Here is a 22,040-nt window from a genome sequence, read left to right as displayed (position 1 = left end):
GAAGATTGTTGGCAAATATGAGTGTTCAGATTAAAGGACCATCACAAATATGTTGTGACAACAAAAATTTCATCTACACAGCCAGCAACCGGACCTTTCACGAATAAACCAAACATATTGAGATGGACGGTCACTATGTACGAGAGGAGTATTTACATGGCACTATCAATCTTTTCTATGTTACTTTAGAATATCAGTTGGCAGATTTCTTCACCAAACCTCTCGCTGCTCCTCGATTTCACTTTATCTTAAGCAAATTTTTTGTTATTCAACCGTAAGTTTGAGGGGAAGTGTTAAAAACGTAAATATACATAGTGTAAATACATATGTATATATATTATGCACATATATACATATGTATTTATATATAAAAATATATATGTAACTAGGTTGGTTAGTTCATTTTTAACTTTTTTGTTCAAGTTTGAACTAGTCAACACTTGTTGACTAGTCAACAAAAGAGTCGTTGGTCTATGGCTCTATTTAGAGTCATTGGACCTCCCCAACGATTCTTTGGAGCTCCCCATTCTTGTGTATATATAAGGGGTGAAACTCCTCTCATTGGTAATGCTTCTTGCATGGATTCCTCTTGAATAAAATAGTATTTTTATATTTGTGAGTGTTTCTTGTGTACCCATTGAGTGGGTTTTGTGTGTGAGCCTATTTTGTGGTTCTTTATGGTGTTTTTGGTGGATCTTATTGTGGCTCTTTTTGTGTTAACCACTTTTGTGATTTAGAGAACATTGTTGAAGGTTATCATTTCCTTACAAAAATAACTCGATCTTATGTGCATTTTCTAATAAATTAACCATGTTGACTACATCTGTGGGGTCAGATTGATCAAATGAAGGTTGCACTTGTAGAGAGTGTGGTACTCTAGTGTAATTTTTTACACACACACACACATAAAACCAAGAGCCTTCACCTGTCTCTCAGTGTTGGGTGTTAGTGCAGCCAGCCCACAATCAGAAAGGTGAGGATTCAACTCTTCATCAAGTAATATATTTGCTGATTTGAAGTTTCTATGTACAACAGATGGCAGACATACTTCATGCAAGTATCTGAACGAAAAATTAACAAGAAATATGAGAAAAGAAACCAATTATTGAAGCCTCAACAAAAACAAAACAGGAATAATGTTATTGTTGTGAACTTACTCAAGTGCCCTGGCTGTGCCAAGAGCAATCCTGACACGTACATTCCATGTCAATATCTTAGTGCTATCCTCAATAAAGTGTAACATATCATGAAGAGTCCCATTTCCATAGAACTCATAAACAAGTAGGTGCTGCCCATGCTCTGCACAATACCCCAGCAACGCTGTGATGTTTGGGTGCCTCAAGCGTGACATATTTGATACTGCTTCAACGAAATTATCCTCATCCTGCAGGGATAATGCCGATCTGTCGATCTTCTTGACAGCTAGAACCTATGGAATGGAAAAGCAACGTGACATTAGTTGATAATTCAACATCACTGATACACAAGTTGCAAACGAGAAAGCAGGATCAAGATAATTCTACTTAGCTCATTAAATTCTGAAAACCTGTTAATGCTATGTTTATTTCTTTTTTTGCTCTGGTACTACCGAATGCCTTGTCAAGTGAGATACAAGATGTTAACCACTAAATGCCTAAGGCCGACATTGCGAATGTTTGACCACTAACCACACACCATACACATGGCCCATGTAGATATCTTCATGGTGGGCAAGCCAACTAGGAAACAAGGAAGAACTAGACTAAGAGGAAGGAAGAACTAGACTAAGAGGAAGGATGAACTACAGTAAGTGGTCAAAAGTGCTAGCCGACCCCAAGACATTGGATTTGTTTGGTCAACATCTAGGCCTTTACTGGAACAATGCAAAATAAAAAACAAAAGAAAAGAAAAAGTCTAGGTCCTTTAGTTTGACTGGATCAACTTGAGAGGTTAACTGGATCAACCAGACACCATGGCTCACCTAGGCTGCTTAGGCGAGAATTACCTAATCAACAGCCAGTAGTGGGATTCACTGGCAAGACCAGTAAAAGAAACCCAACCCAGGTTCAAGTCAAGAATATGATAGTTGGATCTGAGGCTGATATAAATATTCTTTTCTTTTGGGAGAGCATAAAAGATAGGATCTGAACCAGACAATCCATTCCTCCGCTTTGGCCCAAGGAATCCATGGCAGGGTCTAGCTGGGCTTGAGCCAGCTACCAATTGTTGATACTTATAGATGCCTCTTAAAAAGGAAACACAGAACCAATTCTTGCATCAATCCTTTTAACAAGAACAAATGCATGAACAAAGTAAGCCAGGTACAGAAATCAACTTATCCAAGGTAGTGACTTAGCAGCAAAGTTGCCGACAACAATAATAAAATGCCACTGAATGATTTTTGCAGTGGAACACAAGAAATTCATTCAAATACATAGACTAACAGAGTGAAGTGAAGTTATAAAGTGAAAAAACAAAACAAGCTCATGAATATTACAACTTGAAATTCTATTAAAGAAAAAGACTTTGATCAAAAGATCACAAGGGAAGTCACAGTTGTTGAAGTACTCATCACCTTCCCATTAGGAAACTCTGCCCTATATACACGCCCAAGTGAACCCTCCCCGACAAGGCACTCTTGACTGAAGCTGTTTGTTGCAGTTTGAAGGGAAGCAATAGTATAAGAGGCTGCAGTTATAGGAGACTTTCCTCTTTTTCCAGCACCACTTTGACCTACTGATCTCTCACCCATGATTTTATCTGCTGGTAGAGGCCTCAGACTTGTTATAGAATGTTCAACTTTAGCCATCTGCTCACGGGTATCTTTGTTGGCAACTAAGCAAAATAAACAAACAACAATCCATTACTTCTGCATACAGAATTGAAACTGAAAATGACATACAATGTTAGATAATCAATTTACAGAGCAAGCATACATTTTATGCAGGATTCACAATAAAATCCATGACTATACAGATACGCATACATAAAATGTGTGTTATATTTCAGTACTGGCTGCCATAGGATTGGCAAAAAACTGACAGCATGGAACCAGCCGCAGTATCAATTTTCTCGGTCAATCTGATAACTGGACAGCATCAATCAAAGGGACAAGTTTTGTTGGGTCAACTGGGTTCTCATTGTCCCTTCCATTGGTACAAAGGGTATCAGCATGAGCAGGCAGGCAGACACACATGGCCTTTCATGGATGTCAACAAGTTTCACCATAAATTTATGCTCCTAATGAATTTAAAAAAGGCATGGTGATTTCATGTGTTACTTCAATCTTTTTTAAAAACCTTATAAAGAATACATACCATGTTAATTCTACTTCGATCATTATAAAATCACTAAATGCCAGTTGGTTGGTGACCATTAATTCATGAAATCACCATGTCATCTTTAAGCTTGTAAGGGGAATAAAGTTTATGAACTTGTTAATGTCCACAACAGGTTGTGAAAGGACACCATTTCTTCTTCTTCAGCTTAGAGAGAGAGAGAATATTCTGTGATATATACTCTATCAGTATTGTAAGTATCATACCCTATCATACAACAATACGGTACGATACATATTGTTACTTTGGGAAAAACAATACGATACACACCCGTATCTCGATACAAGTGTGTATCGTACCTGTATCGGGTGTATCGTATGAAACAACCCTTGTATTATACTGTATTGAATGGTACGGTTCGGTATGCAGTATGCACAGCTTTTTTTTTAAATTGTATTTCATAAACTTGGTTATTTTGTTTATGTTTATGTAATATGAAAGTATGAGTCTTGTGAGATATGCAAGCAATGTTATCTATGATTCTATATTAGTTGATGTTTTATGATGTTAGGTGCACTAATGTGGATCCGATCTGCCGAGTGTATGCTAAGATCTGGTCCAGATCTACCGAATATATGATTATTTGTTTTTTATTCAGATCTACCCAGTAAAATGCTCATACATCTGAATGCATTATTTTGTTTTATATTAGTCGACATGCATTTGCAAATAACTACATGTTTCAGCTTTATCTGTTGTGCAACCAGCATGTGGTACATGTTATATTCATAGTTTCTAGTGGTCTGACCGACCCATGTACATGATTATAATCATGTACATGGATCAGCCATCATGTTGAAAACATGTATTTTCAGCATTGGTGGACCCATGTACATGAATTTGGTCATACACATGGATCAGCTCAGTTGGTGGTCAAACAGAAATTTTTGCATTGTTGATTTAGTATATGAATTTGGTTATGTACATGTTTAAGATTGATGTATGCATTCTTTCTGAAATAATACATAAACATGATTTTGATTTGATTGACTTGCAGTTGTGCATATCATATCCATGAAATCTGAAATTTATTTGATGTTTGCATAACAGTCATCATATACATATTTAATTGTTTATGCATGGAATTGATCATGATAATGTGTTTTGCATGCATATGCGCTTCGCTTCATATGCATTCATTTTATATTTGAATGTGCATCGTGAACATATTTTGAAACAATGAGTGTATTACATGTTCACTTAAATTTTACAAAGATGCATAAATCACTTTTGAGATGTTTAGGTGGTCAGATGTGAACCACTGCAGGTTGTGTGAGCCAGAAGCATGGGTTGCTCCACTTATTGTTGATTTTATTTTGTCACATGGGTGCGGGTGCGGGTGCGGGTGCGACACTTTCAAAAAACTTGGGTGCGGGGGTGCAGCAAAATATATATATATATATATATATATATATATATATATATATATATATATATATATATATATATATAAAGTCCAAAAGTTCGACATAAATGACCCTGGGTGCGTTGATCGCAGTCAGAGTCAGGTTGACCGCACTGGGTGCCACACCCACGTCGCGTCGCATCGACGCGGGTGCGGCACCCAGTTGGCTGAATCCCTGTGACAGATTTTATTTATGCATTGCAAAATTTATTTCTAAAAACTAGATGGTTTTCCAAAATTAATTGCACTGTCAAATTATGCGGGCCAGGGCTCGAAATTGGTTTTTGCATGTTGATTTGCAAAACGGTTCTTTTGTAAAGAACTTGAATTTTTTTTGAAAAAGTAAAAGAGACCAATCAGTGTAATTAATCTCTTCATTGATGTTCCTTACACAGTGTGAGAATCTTAGATGGCAGTCTTGAGGGACCATGAGGATACTAAAACTCCGTATGTGATTATGCCCCTAAACCCGATATGATGGTTCACCTCTCGGCCACGGTTTTAGGGATATTCAACCACTTTGCCTGGGGGTAATGTTGTTGACTCAGTTGTAGTTATTAGTATACCAAGAAAGCGGCATCAATAGATGTTGATTTCCCTGATGTCCCTGATAAAATTCATAGGTTCCCTTTGTCATATACAAAAATAAGCAATGAAGAGAGAACACGTGAGAGCTGTTGTAGAATCCTCAATTGGTGGTTGTGGTATTGGGCTTCCCATTAAATACAGACTGTTACAATTACTAGGGTACGAAAATACCCATCATACAACAAAGGTAATTTATAATGTCATTAATACTATTAATGAACATGTGCTTAAATCTGTAATTAGATAAACACGAATTGGGTTTGGATAAGATCCAAACCCAGTTCGTGGATGATGGCTTCTTTTCATCCTCCCTCAAGTTGTACATGGTTTTGAACCATGAACAACTTGTCTTTCAACATCCAGTCAGCAACTTAGTCAGTTGTCCGAACAAATTCTGGTTCAATTTCCTTCTCTTCGACTTTCTGTGTTACAAAATGTTGATCAATTTCAATATGTTTGGCACGACTGTGGTAGATAGGATTGAATGACATGTTGATGGCACTTTGATTGTCACATAAGAGAATACATTTAGATATCGATTCTCCTACTTTTGTCAATAGATGTCTGATCCATGTTACTTCAGTTGTAGTAGCTGCCATTGACCTATATTCAGCTTATGTGCTCGACCTAGCAATAGCCCTTTGTTTTCTACTACTCCAAGAGACAAGATTTAGGCCAACGAAAACACAGTATCCTGAGACTGACCTACGCTCATCTGGATCTCCTTCCCAGTATGCATCTGTGTAAACAAGAAGTTCATGCATGTGATGTTTACTCATACTCTTTATGTACAAAAGACCGTCCTTAATAGTTCCCTTCAAATATCGGAGAATGCGTTTAACAGCTTTCATATGTCCAATACATGGTTCATGCATGAACTGAGATACCTGATTGACTAAATAGACAATATCAGGGAGAGTAAATGTGAGATATTGAAGCATCCCTACTATCCTGTGATATCATGTAGGATCCTCATACAAATCTCCATCTTGGGAACTGAGTTTCTGATGAAGTACATTGGGCGCGCTTAGAGACTTGTAATCTTTCATACCTGCCTTGCTGAGAATATCAATAGCATACTTATGTTGGGTAAGTGTCATGCATTCAATAGTTCTGTCAACTTCTACTTCAATAAAATATCGCGGTTTACCAAGGTCCATCTTGAACATGTGGTTCAGGAGTTCTTTGACCCGCTAAATATGTTCATTGGAGTTACCTGTAATGATTATGTCATCTGCATATATCAATAACAAAGTAAATGTGTCTTTACATTTGAATATGAAAAGAGAATGATCAAGAAGAGATCGACTAAAACCATATTTCTCTATTTCTTCAAACCATATATAGCTCTCTTTAATCTACACGCATATTCTTTGGAATTCCCTTCTGCCTATGTCACACGGACTCGGCTCCAAGGTCGACGCACCCACGTCGACACGCACCGACACGGGTGCGGCTCGGATTCGGTCAACCAGACCTTGGGTGCGGGGTCATTTTGGTCCATTTTTTGGATTTTTTTTTTTAATTTCTGGGCTACCGAATTTAAAAAAAAAACTTGGGGGGGGGGGGGGGGTGCTGCACAGTGGACTGTGCTGTGCACACAGTCACAGACTGTGTATGTCTATGACTGTCACAGTCTGTGACTGTGCACAGCACAGTATGTGACTGTGCACAGTCTTTGCACTTTTTTTTTAATATATATATATATATATATAGCCGAGTCCCCGTGTCCAAAAATTTTAAAATCGCGCCGCACCCGTGTCGCACCCGCACCCATGTGACATAGCCTTCTGCATACCCAGTGGGATGCTCCATGTACACTTCCTCCTTTAGGGTTCCATGTAGGAATGCATTTTTTATATCCAGTTGACTAATAATCCACTGATGCTTTATAGCCAATGATAGGATGATGTGAATAGTACCCATTTTCACAACTGGACTGAAGGTCTCATCATAGTCTTGTCTTTGCTCCTGGGTGAATCCCTTGGCAACCAATCTAGCCTTATATCGCTCAATAGTATCATCCGGCTTATACTTTATTTTATACACCCACTTGGACCCAACCACATTTCGATTATGTGGTTTAGGAACAATCTCACAAGTGTCACGTTCATGAAGATCTTTCATTTCTTCATTCATAGCTTCAATCCATCGCTTAGAATTTGCGGCTTGATAAAATGTTGTGGGTTGATCTTCCTTACCTAAAGAGGTTTAAAAGAGTTGAAAATCCATAGTAAAATTCTCATAACTTACCCATCTATCAATAGGATGTCGAGGTCGATTGGATCTTCTGGGAACAGAAGAATGCATCTCCTGATCAGAATTGGGGAGAATTCCCTTCTCATGTCGAGAGTAAACAATGCCTTTATATCTTTCGGAAGGCAAGAGAGGATCGAAAATGACACTTTCCTGAGTCCTTTGTGCAGCATCAGACATGTTTCCCTCATCTCTTTGATTACATTCTGAAGGACAAACATCATCAATACTAGAAAAGAGATCAGAGTTCAACCAGGGATGATAAACTTCAATTGCGGGAAGGGTGTTAGCATTGTGGTCAAAATTCAATTCATCAAATACATTCCTGGATATTTTGATATGCTTGCTCACGGGATCATAACATTTGTACCATTTATAATCATCAGCATACCCCACAAATCTACACTTCAAGGCCTTATCCTGAAACTTGTGTCGCATTGAACTGTCAATATGAACATAACATACACACCCGAATACTCGCAAATCATGATAATTTGGATGAATACCATGTAAAGAAAAGTAGGGTGATTTGTTTTCCAAGATATTCATGAGCAATCGGTTTATGATATGAACTGCTGAATGAAACACCTCTGCCCAGAAAGTAACTGGAAGGTTACTATCATGCTCATTGCACTCTCAACAATATGGCGATGCTTTCGTTCAGCAATCCCATTTTGTTGAGGTGTATGAGGGCAAGACATCTGCCTACGTATTCCATTTGTCTGGAGGAAATTAATAAAGTCATTTGAGAAGAATTCACCTCCTCCATCACATTGAAAACAAAGGATATTATCAGAGAATTGATTTTGAACAAAGGAATGAAAATTTTGAAATAACTTGAATGTTTTATAGTTACATTTCATAAAGAAAATCCATGTATACCGAGAATAGCTATAAACAAAAATAAGATAATATCTGATGCTAGACATGGAGGGAACCGAAGTCGAACCCCAAACATCAGAACAAATCATTTTAAATGGTCTTGAAGCTCTTTTATTAATAGAATGAAATGGAAGAACATGACTCTTACATTGAAGACAATTAGAACATTTTTTGTCATTGACATTTAAACTTAGACTTGACTTGGGAATAAGACTGCTTGAAACAAATTTTTCAATGAAACGACTACTACAAAGACCCAGACGACCATGCCAAAGATTCGGCTTATTACACTCAGAAAGACTAAAAACATTCTCAGAAAAAACTGAAGAAGATGATGGTGTGAGCTTCAAGGTGGAAGGATTCTCTTGAAACGCATACATATTCCCTTGTCGTTTTCCTTCAGCGAACGTTTCCCTCGTGTGAAGGTCCTTGACACGAACAGAAAAAGGAGTAAACTCAACTAAAGCATTGATGTCATCTACAAGCTTAGAGACAGAAACAATATTTTTCTTGATATTCAAAGCATAAATGATGTTTGAAAGAGCAAGAGAAAAAGTAGACATAGGAATGACAGAGTTTCCAATGTGAGAAATACGATGGTCAGATCCATCGCCAGTGACTATACTATTTCTACCAGCATAAGGAACAAGAGTTAGGAGCTTACCAGCATCACCAGTGACATGAGTTGTAAGATCTCGTGTTTTCAGACCTTAGTCACTTCATGAAAAACTTTGAAATTTGGCTAAGTCTGGTAAGAAAATCGTTTGAGGCTTGAGTTTAGACCAAGGTCTTAGAGTTTGGGTTTGACCCAAGTCTCATCATCAGGGTCTAGACAAGCCAATCGATGTGTGGCAAAGAGTTTTAAATTCAACCTTTAAATTCAAGCGAAATTCAAGCGAAGTTCGGGTTATTTTCGGGCGAAATTCGGAATTTGATATTCATGTAATATATCGTTGGATGCGTCTCGAAATTCTGAGTGCAATGGTATTTTACTTTTTCAAATCCGAGTTCTGGTTGGCCCAGAAATCACGTTTTTCTAAAATTTTAGCAGTTTGTTGAGACGGATCCGAAATTGGATCGGATTGAATCCAAGGTATAGGATCCAAATTTTTATGGATTTGGGTTCTAGTTAGGTCCTACAAAAATCTGGAATGGATATAAGTCTTAATCCAAATCTTGTATGAGTATGGGTTTGGATCTTGGATCTGGATCCGATCCAAAATCCAAGCTTAACATTTTTATGACTTTAAATTCAGCTGGGAGTTTTAAATTGGGGTTATTATTATATAAAAAGTCTACAGGGTCAACATGACCAATTTTGGGAACTTTTGAGTACCCATTAATAAGTAAATTCAAAAAAATTGTATTTATTAAATTAATGATTTTTATTAATTTCGGGAATAGAGTTAAGAGGGTTTAGGGTTAGCCCTCTTCCCTAATTAAAAAAGGGTATTGAGGATTCCATATCTTTTAGGATTAGGAGGTCAAATAGTCAACCAAATGTACATTAGGGAAGGAGTCTAGAATTTGGAAACTCCCTAATGTGGGAGACCCAAATCTGGAAACTCATGAGGGGCGGCAGCCCTTTTCCTTTCTTTTGGCTGGAGAGAAAAAAAAACAGGAGAGAGAGAGAGAGAGAAAGAGGAGAAAGCAAAGAGGAGTGAAGGAGGTAGAAGAGGAGGTTGGAAGCATTGGAGCTCAGCCACACGCCCCCATAGCCTCTATTCTTTTCTTTTTCCAAAAAGGTACGGGTACTTCTTCTTGAAACAAATGAGAAATAGGGTAAAGATTGGATTTTTCATGCTTCTTTTGATGGAAATCCATAGAGGAACAGTGAACCTCGATTTCCACCATTATCCCGTTTCGTATAGGCTGTATTTTTGCTGTTTTAGAGAAATATATATATAGATACATATATATGACATACTAGGGGGCAGATTTCTCAAAAGAGGTGTTTTGCTGCTGTTTTTGACAGCATGCACAGGTCCAATCTGGACCTGTGTACATATTTTGGACCCAGCCGACCCGGCTGGGCTGGGTATCTTTTTTTAAAAAAAAAAAAAAGAAAATTTCAGTTTTTGCAAAATAAGTGGTGCTGCTGTTGTTGACAGCATACACAGGTCCAAACTGGACATGTGTACATGCTGTTGGACCCAGCCGACAGGGTCGGCTGGGGCAGGTGTGTGTTCTCAAAAAAAAAAAAATCAGTTTTTGTGGGGTGGGTTTTGCTGTCACCTTTGACAGCCTACACAGGTCCAAACTGGACCTGTGTGTATGCTTTTGGACCCAGCCGACAGGGTCGGCTGGGCTGGGTGTTCTTCCCCTGTTCAAAAAAAAGGAACACATGATATTTTTTAGCAGGCAGTTGTGCTTAAATAAATTTTTTATGCTGTTGATTGTTGACAGCATACACAGGCCCACACTGGGCCTGTGTATATGCTGTTAAGCCCAGCCAACAAGGTCGGCTGGGCTGGGCAGGGTTGCAACAAAAACATTTGAAAAAAAAAAATTAGTTTTCTTGTAACAGGTATGCTGTTCTTTTTTACAGCATACACAGGCCCAAACTGGGCCTGTGCACATGCTGGTGGACCCAGCCGACAGGGTCGGCTGGGCTGGGCATTGTCCTTTCAACAAAAAAATAAATATAACAAATAAATAAAACAACAAAAACTTTGAAATCTGTTTTTTGTGAAGTATCGGCTGTTGGTTTGGCTGACTGGCAGCCAGCCGAGTGGCTCTCGGCTGACTGCCAGCTGCTGGCCGAACCGACAGGCCCAGCCAAGTGCTTGGCTGGGTGAGTGGATGGTTTTGGCAGGGCTGGGGCAGGCCCAGTCGACCCAGTCAGTGGGTGCTGGCCTGGGCCTTGGCCTTGAGAAAATTTTTGGGTATACTTTATACAGGAAATTTTCTGTACAGGTGCTGGGCCTGTGGATATTCTGTCAGACCCAGCCGACAGGGTCGGCTGGGTTGGGCTGTTAAATACAAAATTTTTCTCATGTGGATACTGTAGCATGCTAGTAACATGAGTGTGTTAAATTAAGAAAACAGAGCCTGTTGTGTGATTAGTAAAGTTTAGAATTGTTAGTCTCTTGAAGCACGATAAACTTTAAGAATGAGTCATGTACTTGAAATTTTGATTTTCATATCGGTTGGAACATGTTTACACATTACTCCATGATAAAGTTTGTTTTAAGTACTTACACATCGATGGATTTGACATGTGTTGTTGCACATACATAAATATATGAATGCTTCTTTGCCCATCTCAACACAAATCATGGTTAAAGGTATATGTAGTAATGATTGCACAAAGATGTTTGCATACTATGCATATGCACGGGGAAAAGGGGCATAACATGGGCAGTTTAATTTGCATACGGGAATGTCATATTTCAAGTTCATTATCAATTGGTTAATTTGTTACATATATGACTACACTTTGCAGACATGTTAATACCATTGCATACTTTACATATGATTGTGATTCGTGCATTAGTGCTCCGGTGATCAAATGAATCATCGCGGGTTTGGTAAACCCGAGTTGTGGAAATGTTTCCCTTACTCATTTCAATGCATTGCAAAGATCATGCCTTATTAATATTTCAGTTTTATTGCACTGTTCTATATGTTTCCACAGGCCGAAGTCCTGTGATGGCTCTCGCGAGGTAGATGCGAGCTTTTATCTTTCTTTTTGCATATGATGTTGCAAAACTTAAGAAATTAAATTTAAATAAAAGAATTATAAAGCACAGTGTAATATACCTTCTATGATCACCCATCCGGAGAATGGGGATCTTAGAAATCCGGTCTTGGGGAGACTGTGAGGATACAAAACTCCGTGTGCTTAATTTTGGTCCCCTGAACCCGATATTGAGGTTCCTTCTCCTGGCCACGGTTTTAGGGAGAGTCCGCCACTTTACCCGGGAGTGGTGTGTTTGACACAGCTGTTGTTTTTTTGGTACCAAGGAAGTGGCACTTGTGAGCGTGGGGTGTCCCTTATGTCCCCGACATTAGATGTGGAGGTCTAATGTTCCGAAGGTGATTCGGTCGAGGGCTAAGTTAGAACCCAGTAATAAAATATAAATTGTGTGCTAAGCTACCCTGGGAACCTAACTTAACCTCGGGGTTTGTACCTGTTTGGTGTATCCGCGGGCAACGATAATTAAAAAGAGAAACTTAAAGTTGTATGCATTTAATAGGGCATGCATAAGGAAACAAAAGACTTAAATAGAAGATAATAAACTGATTCATGCATTGCATAAAAGACATGCATTTTTCCTGTTATGCATTAGATCATGCATACTTTAATGGTTTCCTTACTCAGTACATAAGGGTAGATGTTGAATGTTAAATTCTTGTTGCATGCTGAAATTTTAGTAGATGCTACTGCTTTACTGTCTTTGCGTGCTTAGCAATTATGATTGTTGCATGATTAAATTCTCAATTGCTATAAACTGTCTTGTATGTATTTCCATTAATTGTTGCATGATATCTCATCTCCATTCTTTATCTCACTTGTTTCATTAAGAAGTAGCTGTGCTCAGGATTTCGATTCTGACACCCTACTTCGTTGGTTTTTCGCAGAAGCAGGTGATCAGTGAAGTCGACAGCTACTGCGAGGGCGCGAGAGTCACAACGAGTTTTGACAGTCTTCTATGTGGACAGAGTGGCTCTTTGTTTTGTTTTTTTATTTAGTGTTCTTGTTATTTGCTTATTGTCATCAGTAGTTACTTGAGTCAGACACTTTATTTTTGAGATTTGTTTTTCATTCATGAATAAAGGTAATGGTTAGTTATGGATGTTAATTGCAAGTTCCTTTGTGGTTTGTGGCTATCCAGTTGGAATTGGAACTGTGAGGACCCCGGGTCTCTGGGAAGTTTTCCGCACTGTTTTAGAAAAAAAAAATCCGCATTTTCAAAGGGGATGAGTTGGGGTCGTTACATGAGTAGCTGCACCAGAATCGACATACAAGTGCCCTAGTTATTTAGTTTTAAATTCAATTCAGCTAGAGCATATAGTAACAACTCCTTGACTTCGTCACTGTTCTTCAATTTATCTGACCCCTTTCTTGTCTCTGGTTGTTTGCCTCTTTTTTTATGATTAAACCAGCAATTAGCTTTGATATACCCCCTTCTATTGCATAGAAAACAGGTGGGTATTGATCTTTGTCTCTGACCATTAGGAGGAATACTGGGTGTAGGTAATATTCCACGACTTGTCAATTTCTTTATTGACCCCCTCTTTCCCGAAAATCATACCTACCACGTCCTCGCCCATAGCCAACTCATGTGGCAAGGACATCGTGTGCTCCAACTTGGACATGAGTATTTTCAGAAAATCCCTTCAAGGTCATCTCATACTGTAAAAGCTTGGCACGAAGATCTTTAAATGTAGGTAAATCTGGCAAACACAATAAAGAAGTAACCATCATATGATAATCTGATCCCAGCCCACTCAAGGTTTATTGCACCATATCTTTGTCACTAACTGTGCATCCCACGATGGCCAACTTATCAGTAATGGTCTTCATTTTGTTCAAGTACTCTATGATGGTCATGGAGTCCTTCCTCAACATTTGAAACTCTTTCTTTAAAAATAATGCTCTGGCCTGAGAAACTTGAGAATATGTCTGAACCAGTCGTTGCCATAATTGCATGGCAGAGCAGTCATCTGGAATTGCCACAAGTACTTCCTGTGACAATGTAGAAGGGATATAGGCAACCAGTGCCTGATCTCGCTTCATCCAGGATACGTACTCTGGATTTCTAACATAGGTAATCGAAAGATCTCCCTCACCATTTTTTCCTTCTTGTGGTATGAACTCTGGAGGAACAGAAACAGAACCATCTAGATGTCCAGAAAGATCCTGACTTCTTATGAATGGTATGATTTGTCGCTTCCAAGTTAGGAAATTGAAATTGTTCAGTTTCTCATAGCCAAGTTGACTAAGGAAGTTTGAGGAAAGACCAGACTAAGAGTGAGGAAATGAGTCCATACTCTATTGAAGCCAAAAAAATAAGGAGTTGCCAAAATAAGAAGGAATAAGAAGGTTTAATTACTATGGAATTCTGATAAAATTCAGAACAGAAACTTAAGATCAGCGATTTCTGCAGCCACTGTCCTTTTTTTTTTATAAACCCGAGGCAGAAAACCAGAACTACGCAGTAAAGATCTATTCTAAATTAAAAACTTAATCAAAGGAGCACGTTATTTTGAAAATAACGTGTTTCCTTTCAGAATATGGGAGAATATAGACAAGCAGTATAAAACAGAAAGGAATATAGAGAATGAGTCCAAATATTAACCAAGAGAGATCTGGGATCACTTCCAGATTTGAATCTAATGTGTCGTCAATGTGCAAAAGAATTTGATGTGATCCTATTCAAGCTTTGTAATCACACAAAGATCAAATGATTCAAATCCGGTCTTAAGTGATTATTTAAATTGTTAATATATAAGATCACGTGCAGCAATATGACAATATGAAACAGAGAATCAGCAATATGTTATTTAAGCCTTGAAAAGAAGAATATTAGGCAAACAGAAAATTAGAAATGTGCAAACGTGAACAAATCCAAGTTTTGGAAGAGAAAGACGTTGGATTTTGATATCAAGAGACAAGAAGAATGTAGGAGAAAGGAAAAGGATAATATGTGACAGATGAAGGAGAAGGGGTAAGAAGAAAGAAGAAAATCTTGGAGATGGAGAAGCTTTACCGGATGAAGAAGCGTTACCGGATGTTCATAAGAAGATCACGATCCTTAAATTTGAACCTGGCGCTCTGATACCATAATAAAATTCATGGGTTCCAATAAGCAACGAAGAGAGAATACGTGAGAGCTGCTGGAGAATCCTCAATTGGAGGTTGCGGTATTGAGCTTCCCATTAAATACACATTGTTACAATTACTAGGGTACGGAAATACCCATCATACAACAAAGGTAATTTACAATGTCATTAATACTATTAATGAACATGTGCTTAAATCTGTAATTAGATAAACACGAATTGGGTTCGAATAAGATCCAAACCCAGTTTATAAATGATGGCTTCTTTTCAATCCCGGTATTAAATGTTGATTTCTAATGTTTCGATAGATGTGTTATTTTCTGATATCGGTCGAGGAACAAGTGTAGAACCCAGTAATAAAATACAAATTGTGTGTTAAGCAACAACTGGGAACCTACTTTGAACTTCGAGAATTTGTGCTTGTTTTAAGCATTTGCAAGTTTAAGAAAAAGTGAAAATTAAATTTGTATGAATTTAATAGGGACGTACATGCAAAAGCAACTTTGATAAATAACTTAATAAGTTATTCGTACATGTGCATTGAATCATGCATATTTACTGTTCAACATTAGTTCATGCATTTATGCATATTTGGCCTTACAAAATAGTGTGTTTAAATGCTTGAATGGTAAGTTGATTGTGGAAAATTGTTGTTTGTGATGTTCTTCTGAAACTTATGCATAAATTTGTTTATACTATTTCCTTTATTGTTTGGATTTTTAGAGAAATTCGTATAAAGGACTTTGGTTCTTACCCATTTTCTTAAAATTGTGTTTCAAGCACGAATGCCCAGTGATGTCCTGCGGTTGGAGACTCCGAGCATTGTGATTGGTTTCGGGTTTCTGACATGGTGGCTCTACTAAGATAGACGATTTTTGTGTCTAGACTATTTGATATTTTTTTATTGAATTAATAAAGTTTGATTTACTCTTCATTTGATTCAGTGCACAGTTTGGTTTGTAGTTTGGTTTATTAAATCTATGAGGCCTATGGGTGAGTTTCCTCAATTATTTAAAAAAAAAAAATCCACTATTTCTACGAGGATCAGTTGGGGTCGTTACAGTGTGTGTGTTCCTCCAAACTGTAGGTGGGTGTGGATGGATCTGTGTGTGTGTTCCTCCAAACTGTAGGTGGGTGTGGACAGATCTCAATTTTTCATTTTTTTTTAATCTTACCTTACATATGTGTTCTACATGGTTTGCTTCGTAGGAATTATCTTTTGAATCATCCAATTATGACATGTAAGCAGTTTTTTATAAGGATTTTAAAATCAATGGCTAAGAATTTTTATAAATTTTAAACTCATAAAATTATATTTTTCGTCGAAAAAGCATGATCCAACCGTCGATTCCTAGAAAATGGATCATGCTGAACCATTTTTGGGGTCTGATTTATCTAGCATGGCTTGGAACATCGAAAAGCAGTACCGTCCACACTATATAGATGGTTAGGAGGAACCAATCTCTCTCTCTCTCTCTCTCTCTCTCTCTCTCTCTCTCTCCATATATATGTATGTATATGTACTTATGTATGTATTTTAACATCAGAAGGATTAGATCTAAAGCATGTTTACCATGACAAACACATGATAAAAAGGCACATGCAACCATGACGTTCTGCAACAGAGTAAGGTAGCCACAAGGCCACCAAATATAAGCCACAAAACACACACACACATGTATGGAAGCTATGGGCATGTAAAGGACAGCTTACCTAAACACCATTATGAACTTAAAAGATATGATGAGTCTTGCTGCTATGTCACATGGGTACGGGTACAGGTATGGAGGGTACGACATGGCAATTTCAAAAGATGAAGGTACGGAGACATTGCTGTGTATATATATGTGTGTGTAAAAATATGACTGGATCATAAATTAAAGAAAGTTTGGGTCTGGATCTATAATAAGGTCATCAAAAAATTTTAAAAAAAAGTTTGTGTGACTAATTTTTTGAAAAAAAAGGGGCAGGGGAAGGAAAAAGTTTGTATGGAGGAGGTGACTGTAATTTTTAAAAATAAGGGAGAGGGGGGAATGAAATTTTCATTTTAATAAAAATCACTCTCTCTCTCTCTCATCTTCTTCCTTCTCCTCTTCCTCTTCCTCTTTCATCCTCTTCTTCCTTCGTTTCCAATCCTCTTTCTCTTTCGTCCTCTTCTTCCTTCTCCTTCTCCTTCTCCTTCTCCTTCTCCTTCTCCTTCTCCTATTTCTTTTTTTCTTCTTCTTCCTTCTCCTATTTCTTTTTCTTCTTCCTCCCTGCCTTTCACCGAGGACAAACAAAAAAAACAAAAAAAATTGGGTTGGAACTTGGGTCGAGGTTGGACCCGACCCAATCCGGACCACAGTACCAGTCCCTGTGTCGGGCTGTGTCGACATGGGTCCGGCTGCCTGGTTGCTGTGTCTATGTGACATAAGTCTGCTGCTAGGTGAAGAATGAAAAACAAGAAATGGGAAAGCAAGGTACGGTGATACCTGATGAAACAGAATAGACCTCTGACGAATTGTTGATGGCAGTTTCCTTTGCATCTATACCTTTTGGAAATTTTCGTAGGCAAAGCATAAGGGCAACTAAAACAACCACAACCACCAAAAGTGAGCCCATAACGATGCCTACTATTGCACCAGCTGAAAGTCTTTTTGAATCACTCTGTTTGTTGCTCTGGAACCCGTTTCCATTGATAACTGGGGGATTATGTGGAGTCATTTCAGTACTATGATTATTGCCTGCTCTTCCTGGAGGTGGTGGGGTATATGGTGGTGGAGGAGGAGCAGGGCCAGCATTAAATGAATTTCCTCCAATCCTGTATAATTATCAAGTGAAAAAATGCAGCAGAGACGTGGTAAAAGAGAAAGGAAAGGGAGATGACAGATGAAATTGGTAGCTTACACTAGATTAGAAATGGAACTGAACTGTGGTGGAATCCAGCCAGTGAAATTATTGTTTGCAATATTTCTGTTGAAATCAGTATATGTGAAACATCGATGTGGAGTAAAGAATCAGCTCAAGGCAGGAAGAAACCAAAAAAAAAGGACTTACAATTCCTTCAAGGTCAGATTTGTTAGAAGAGTAACTGGACCAGTCAATTGATTATTTTGAATGTCACTGCAGAAAATATCTGTGCATAAGTACCAAAGTTCTATCTTATACACAAGCTGCTTAAATAACTTGTATCCCCATCATACTTACAGAATTGAAAGGTTTGACAATAAACCAAAAGAGTTTGGAAGATCTCCTGTAAAGTTGTTGAAAGATAAATCCCTTCCATGGTAGTACAGATACATACAATGGAACATGCAACATCAAAAGGAAAATCAATGGATCTATGTTAGTACATATAAGCCTGCTTGTTAATAAGGACAATCATATTACATAGTACACAACATATGGAATGATAGAAAATCACAAATTCGCTTCTGAGGTTTCCATGGAGTGTTCAGCAAATTTTGCCATCAATGCGTACCTTCTTTCAAAATGAGCAGATAAGCAAAACCTAACATTCAAATCATTTATAACAAGGTTGGTGACCCGTTGGTAGATTCATCATGATTGATGATAGCACTTTAAAGAGAAATAGAATAAAATTTTCCTTATTTCCTGAATGGAAAATAAAACTCAGAGGCAGGCATCTACAAGGATTCATTTACAGCCATTCTATGTCACACAGACTCTTCTAACAGAGCACTGCACCCAGGCGGGTGCGACACTTGGACACAGTTTTCTTTATGTTAGGTGAAGTCAACCACACTGAGGTTCATTTCTATCCAAAAGTAGATTCAGTTAACCCTAATCAAGTCCATTTTTATCTATATTATATATATAAATACATAAATGCACATAGCGTTAACTTAAAATTGTTAAAAATTATACATATATATCCTCCCCGCACCCCTGCACCCAAGTTTTTTTAAAGTGCCACATCGCCGCATCCGTACTCGCACCCGCACCTATGTGACATAGCAGCCATTGTATTCGTGTAATATTAAGCACAGGCTTCCAGAGCATGAGCGCACTCCCAGTAGGCAATATGGATTAGATGTCACTTCAGTGAAATTTTGCAATCTCTATTAGCAAACCAACCAGTTTACAGAAGTGGGAGAAAGGACTAACAAAGAACTGAAAAAAAAAAGTTTTGGCAATTGACATTCTCCCATTGCCCTAATAGAAAAGATTGGAGCCTCTTATCAACATTCAAGCAAGAAGAAAGAAAAGGCCTGCAATCTAAATCAAGGTTGTCTATATCATATGATACGGTTCGATATGTATCGTAACTTTGGGAGAAACTGATGTGATACTTGTATCCGCATTGGGTGTATCGTAGGATACACCCTGTATTGAGGCATACCGTACGATACACCTTCGGCGCCCTTTAAAAAAACTGGAAGTTACTTTTTTACTTTTTGGGTTTTAAATACCTCTTAAGGAACGACTCCCTCATTTGTGTAGAGGCCATTAGAGGAGAACTCACGCACCCTAGGAGTCGTGAGAGTGATTTAAGGGGTGATCTTTGTGCAAGGGAAAGGGATTTTGCCATTTTTTCAAGAGTGCATTTTCACCCTTTTTCTACGCAAGAAAGTGGGTTAAGGTAAAAAAAATCTATTATATATGTGTGTAAACTTGTTATCGAATATTTGTATGCTTGTATTTTTATTTGGTGGTTAATTGGTTATGTTTTATTTTAGATGTTTCAATATTGTTTTCACTTTCATCTTATAGAGATGATCCTGCATGGCAATACTGCAAAAGCATGGATGATGTACCACGACAGGGTCATCGTTGAGATGTGTTTTGTGGTTATGTTATTAGAGGTGGACTGCATAGATTTAAACAACATATTGCAGGTCTTCATCAAAATATACGTCCATGTGATTTTTCATCTATTCCTGCCACTTTTTGTATTGATGTTATCGTTGAACTAGAAGAAATTCAAAGAAGAATTTTGCAAAAATGCAAGGAAGAATGACTTACAACCACTATTTCAGATTCAGAAGATGATAATGATGACCCACTTGTTGTAATACCGTGTGTGTTTTCATGATTTTTAAATTCAAAAATTTTGAATTTTTTACTAAGTATTTTATGAAAATGATAAAAATCATGGAAAATATCCTTAAATATGAGTGATGTCAGTTGGGTATGAGCGTAGCCCAAGGCCCACTGACAAGAACTAAATGAGATGGTTAATATTTGAGAATTTTTTTTAACCTTCAAATTTGAGTCAAAATCGAGTGAAATTCTGAGGCCAAAATTAGGTAAGTATACCGTTAGGTGCGTCTCGTAATTTTGAGAACGTTGGTACCTTGTTTTTCTGAAATCGAGTTACGGTTGGCCCGAAAATCATGTTTTTCAAAAATGACCCCTCTCCATTTTTACCTTTTTCTATATTTGATCGGACTAGATTTGCTCCATTTAATCCAAGTTAATATAGATCTAGACCCAGTCCAGGACCCATATTAACTAGGATTTGGTCCATGTAGGATCCATATAGATTTTGGATATAGATTTGGATCTTGGATCCGGATCTGAAATCCAAATATGAGCAATTTAAAACTTTAAAAACAATTTAAAAGTTAAATTGTGTAGGTAGAGTTCTACATGGAGTAGAACTCTACTCTGAGAGGACTTACAAAGGGGGGTGACACCCTCTGGAATATTCTTAGAATATATATATTTAGTAATAAAATAAATAATTAATAATAAAGAGGAGTATTTAGAGAGGTAAAGTCTTACCTTTGGTAGAACTCTACTCTCTAATAAAGAGAGTTATCTAGAGGAGACGTCACCCGATAAGGAGTTAGTTAAAAGAAATAAAAAATAATAAGATAAAGAGAAAAAAATTCTAGAATCACTATAAAAAGAGGGGGTTGGACTCCTCTCTCTCTAGAATCATATTCTAGAGAGAGAGAGAGACCAACTTGTGGGAGAGAGAGAGAAAAAAAAAAGAAAAAAAGAAAGAGAGAAAAGGAGAAAGAAAAGAAAGAAGAAGAAGAGGAAGGAGAGGAGGAGATCCATCCTTCTCACCAATTATCCGATTGTTTTTCGATCTTTTTCTACATCTGAACTAAGGTACAGGTTCCTCTCTAGATTCGTACGGGGAGAAGTAGTTTTAAACTTGATTCATGTGTAAGTTTAGATGGAAAGAGGGAAATTGGATTCAATATATATATATATATATAAAGTGACAATTTCAAGTATATATATATGATTATTTCCTAAGATTTTTTGTTTCCCTAAAGTACCAAATCCTGAAAATACCTATGTTAGTGATAGATGTCAATTTTCTTGGATTGACAAGAGCATGGGTTAACGACTTTCTTGTTATGCTTAAGCTTATGATTATATATATATGTGTGTGTGTGTGTGTGTGTGTAATATTGGATCCGTGATAGTTGATCACGTTTTTACTATGTTAAAGTTTGTTTTGTTTGTCATGATGCTGGAATTATTTCTGGATTTCAGAATCTGTTGACCTTTGAGTGCAAATTTAATCAGATTTGCCGACTCTTTTTTAGTACAAATCTGATCAGACTTGCAGTATGATCTTGGTGTGAAAATCTGATCAGATTTGCCGACTCTTTTTTAGTACTGATCAGACTTGTATGATCTCGTTTATATAATGATAGCCAGTCGATCTGCTCATAAATTATATGTTTGGCTGTGGGTGCAGTCTGATTAGACACGTCGTGTGAGTGCATGCTGATCAGACCTGCTGTAGATAAATCTTGTTTTTTTTTATGTTGTGAAATTTGGCTTTATGTTATCCTGTTAACTGCTATATAAAAAAAAATTTGCTTATAACGGTTGCT

General features: G+C 37.6%; 1 protein-coding gene across 1 annotated transcript in view; it reads right to left on the bottom strand.

The window, feature by feature from the left end:
• LOC149829844 (protein STRUBBELIG-RECEPTOR FAMILY 8-like) overlaps window positions 1–22,040 on the bottom strand; it is a 126,716-nt gene that overhangs the window by 67,915 nt on the left and 36,761 nt on the right. Inside the window, exons 7-13 of the mRNA XM_090016112.1 lie at window positions 18,424–18,495; window positions 18,274–18,339; window positions 18,124–18,189; window positions 17,709–18,037; window positions 2,555–2,814; window positions 1,158–1,429; window positions 926–1,061 (exon numbers count right to left, since the gene is read on the bottom strand). Coding sequence (XP_089872238.1) covers window positions 926–1,061; window positions 1,158–1,429; window positions 2,555–2,814; window positions 17,709–18,037; window positions 18,124–18,189; window positions 18,274–18,339; window positions 18,424–18,495 — 1,201 coding nt within the window. The remainder of the gene's footprint in view (window positions 1–925; window positions 1,062–1,157; window positions 1,430–2,554; window positions 2,815–17,708; window positions 18,038–18,123; window positions 18,190–18,273; window positions 18,340–18,423; window positions 18,496–22,040) is intronic.

This window comes from Nuphar pumila, chromosome 8 (genome assembly GCF_984573655.1).
Source record: "Nuphar pumila chromosome 8, dmNupPumi1.hap1.1, whole genome shotgun sequence".
Taxonomy (NCBI): domain Eukaryota; kingdom Viridiplantae; phylum Streptophyta; class Magnoliopsida; order Nymphaeales; family Nymphaeaceae; genus Nuphar; species Nuphar pumila.
The sequence above is the reverse complement of the archived record's forward strand: the minus strand, read 5'-3'. Positions and strand labels throughout refer to the sequence as shown.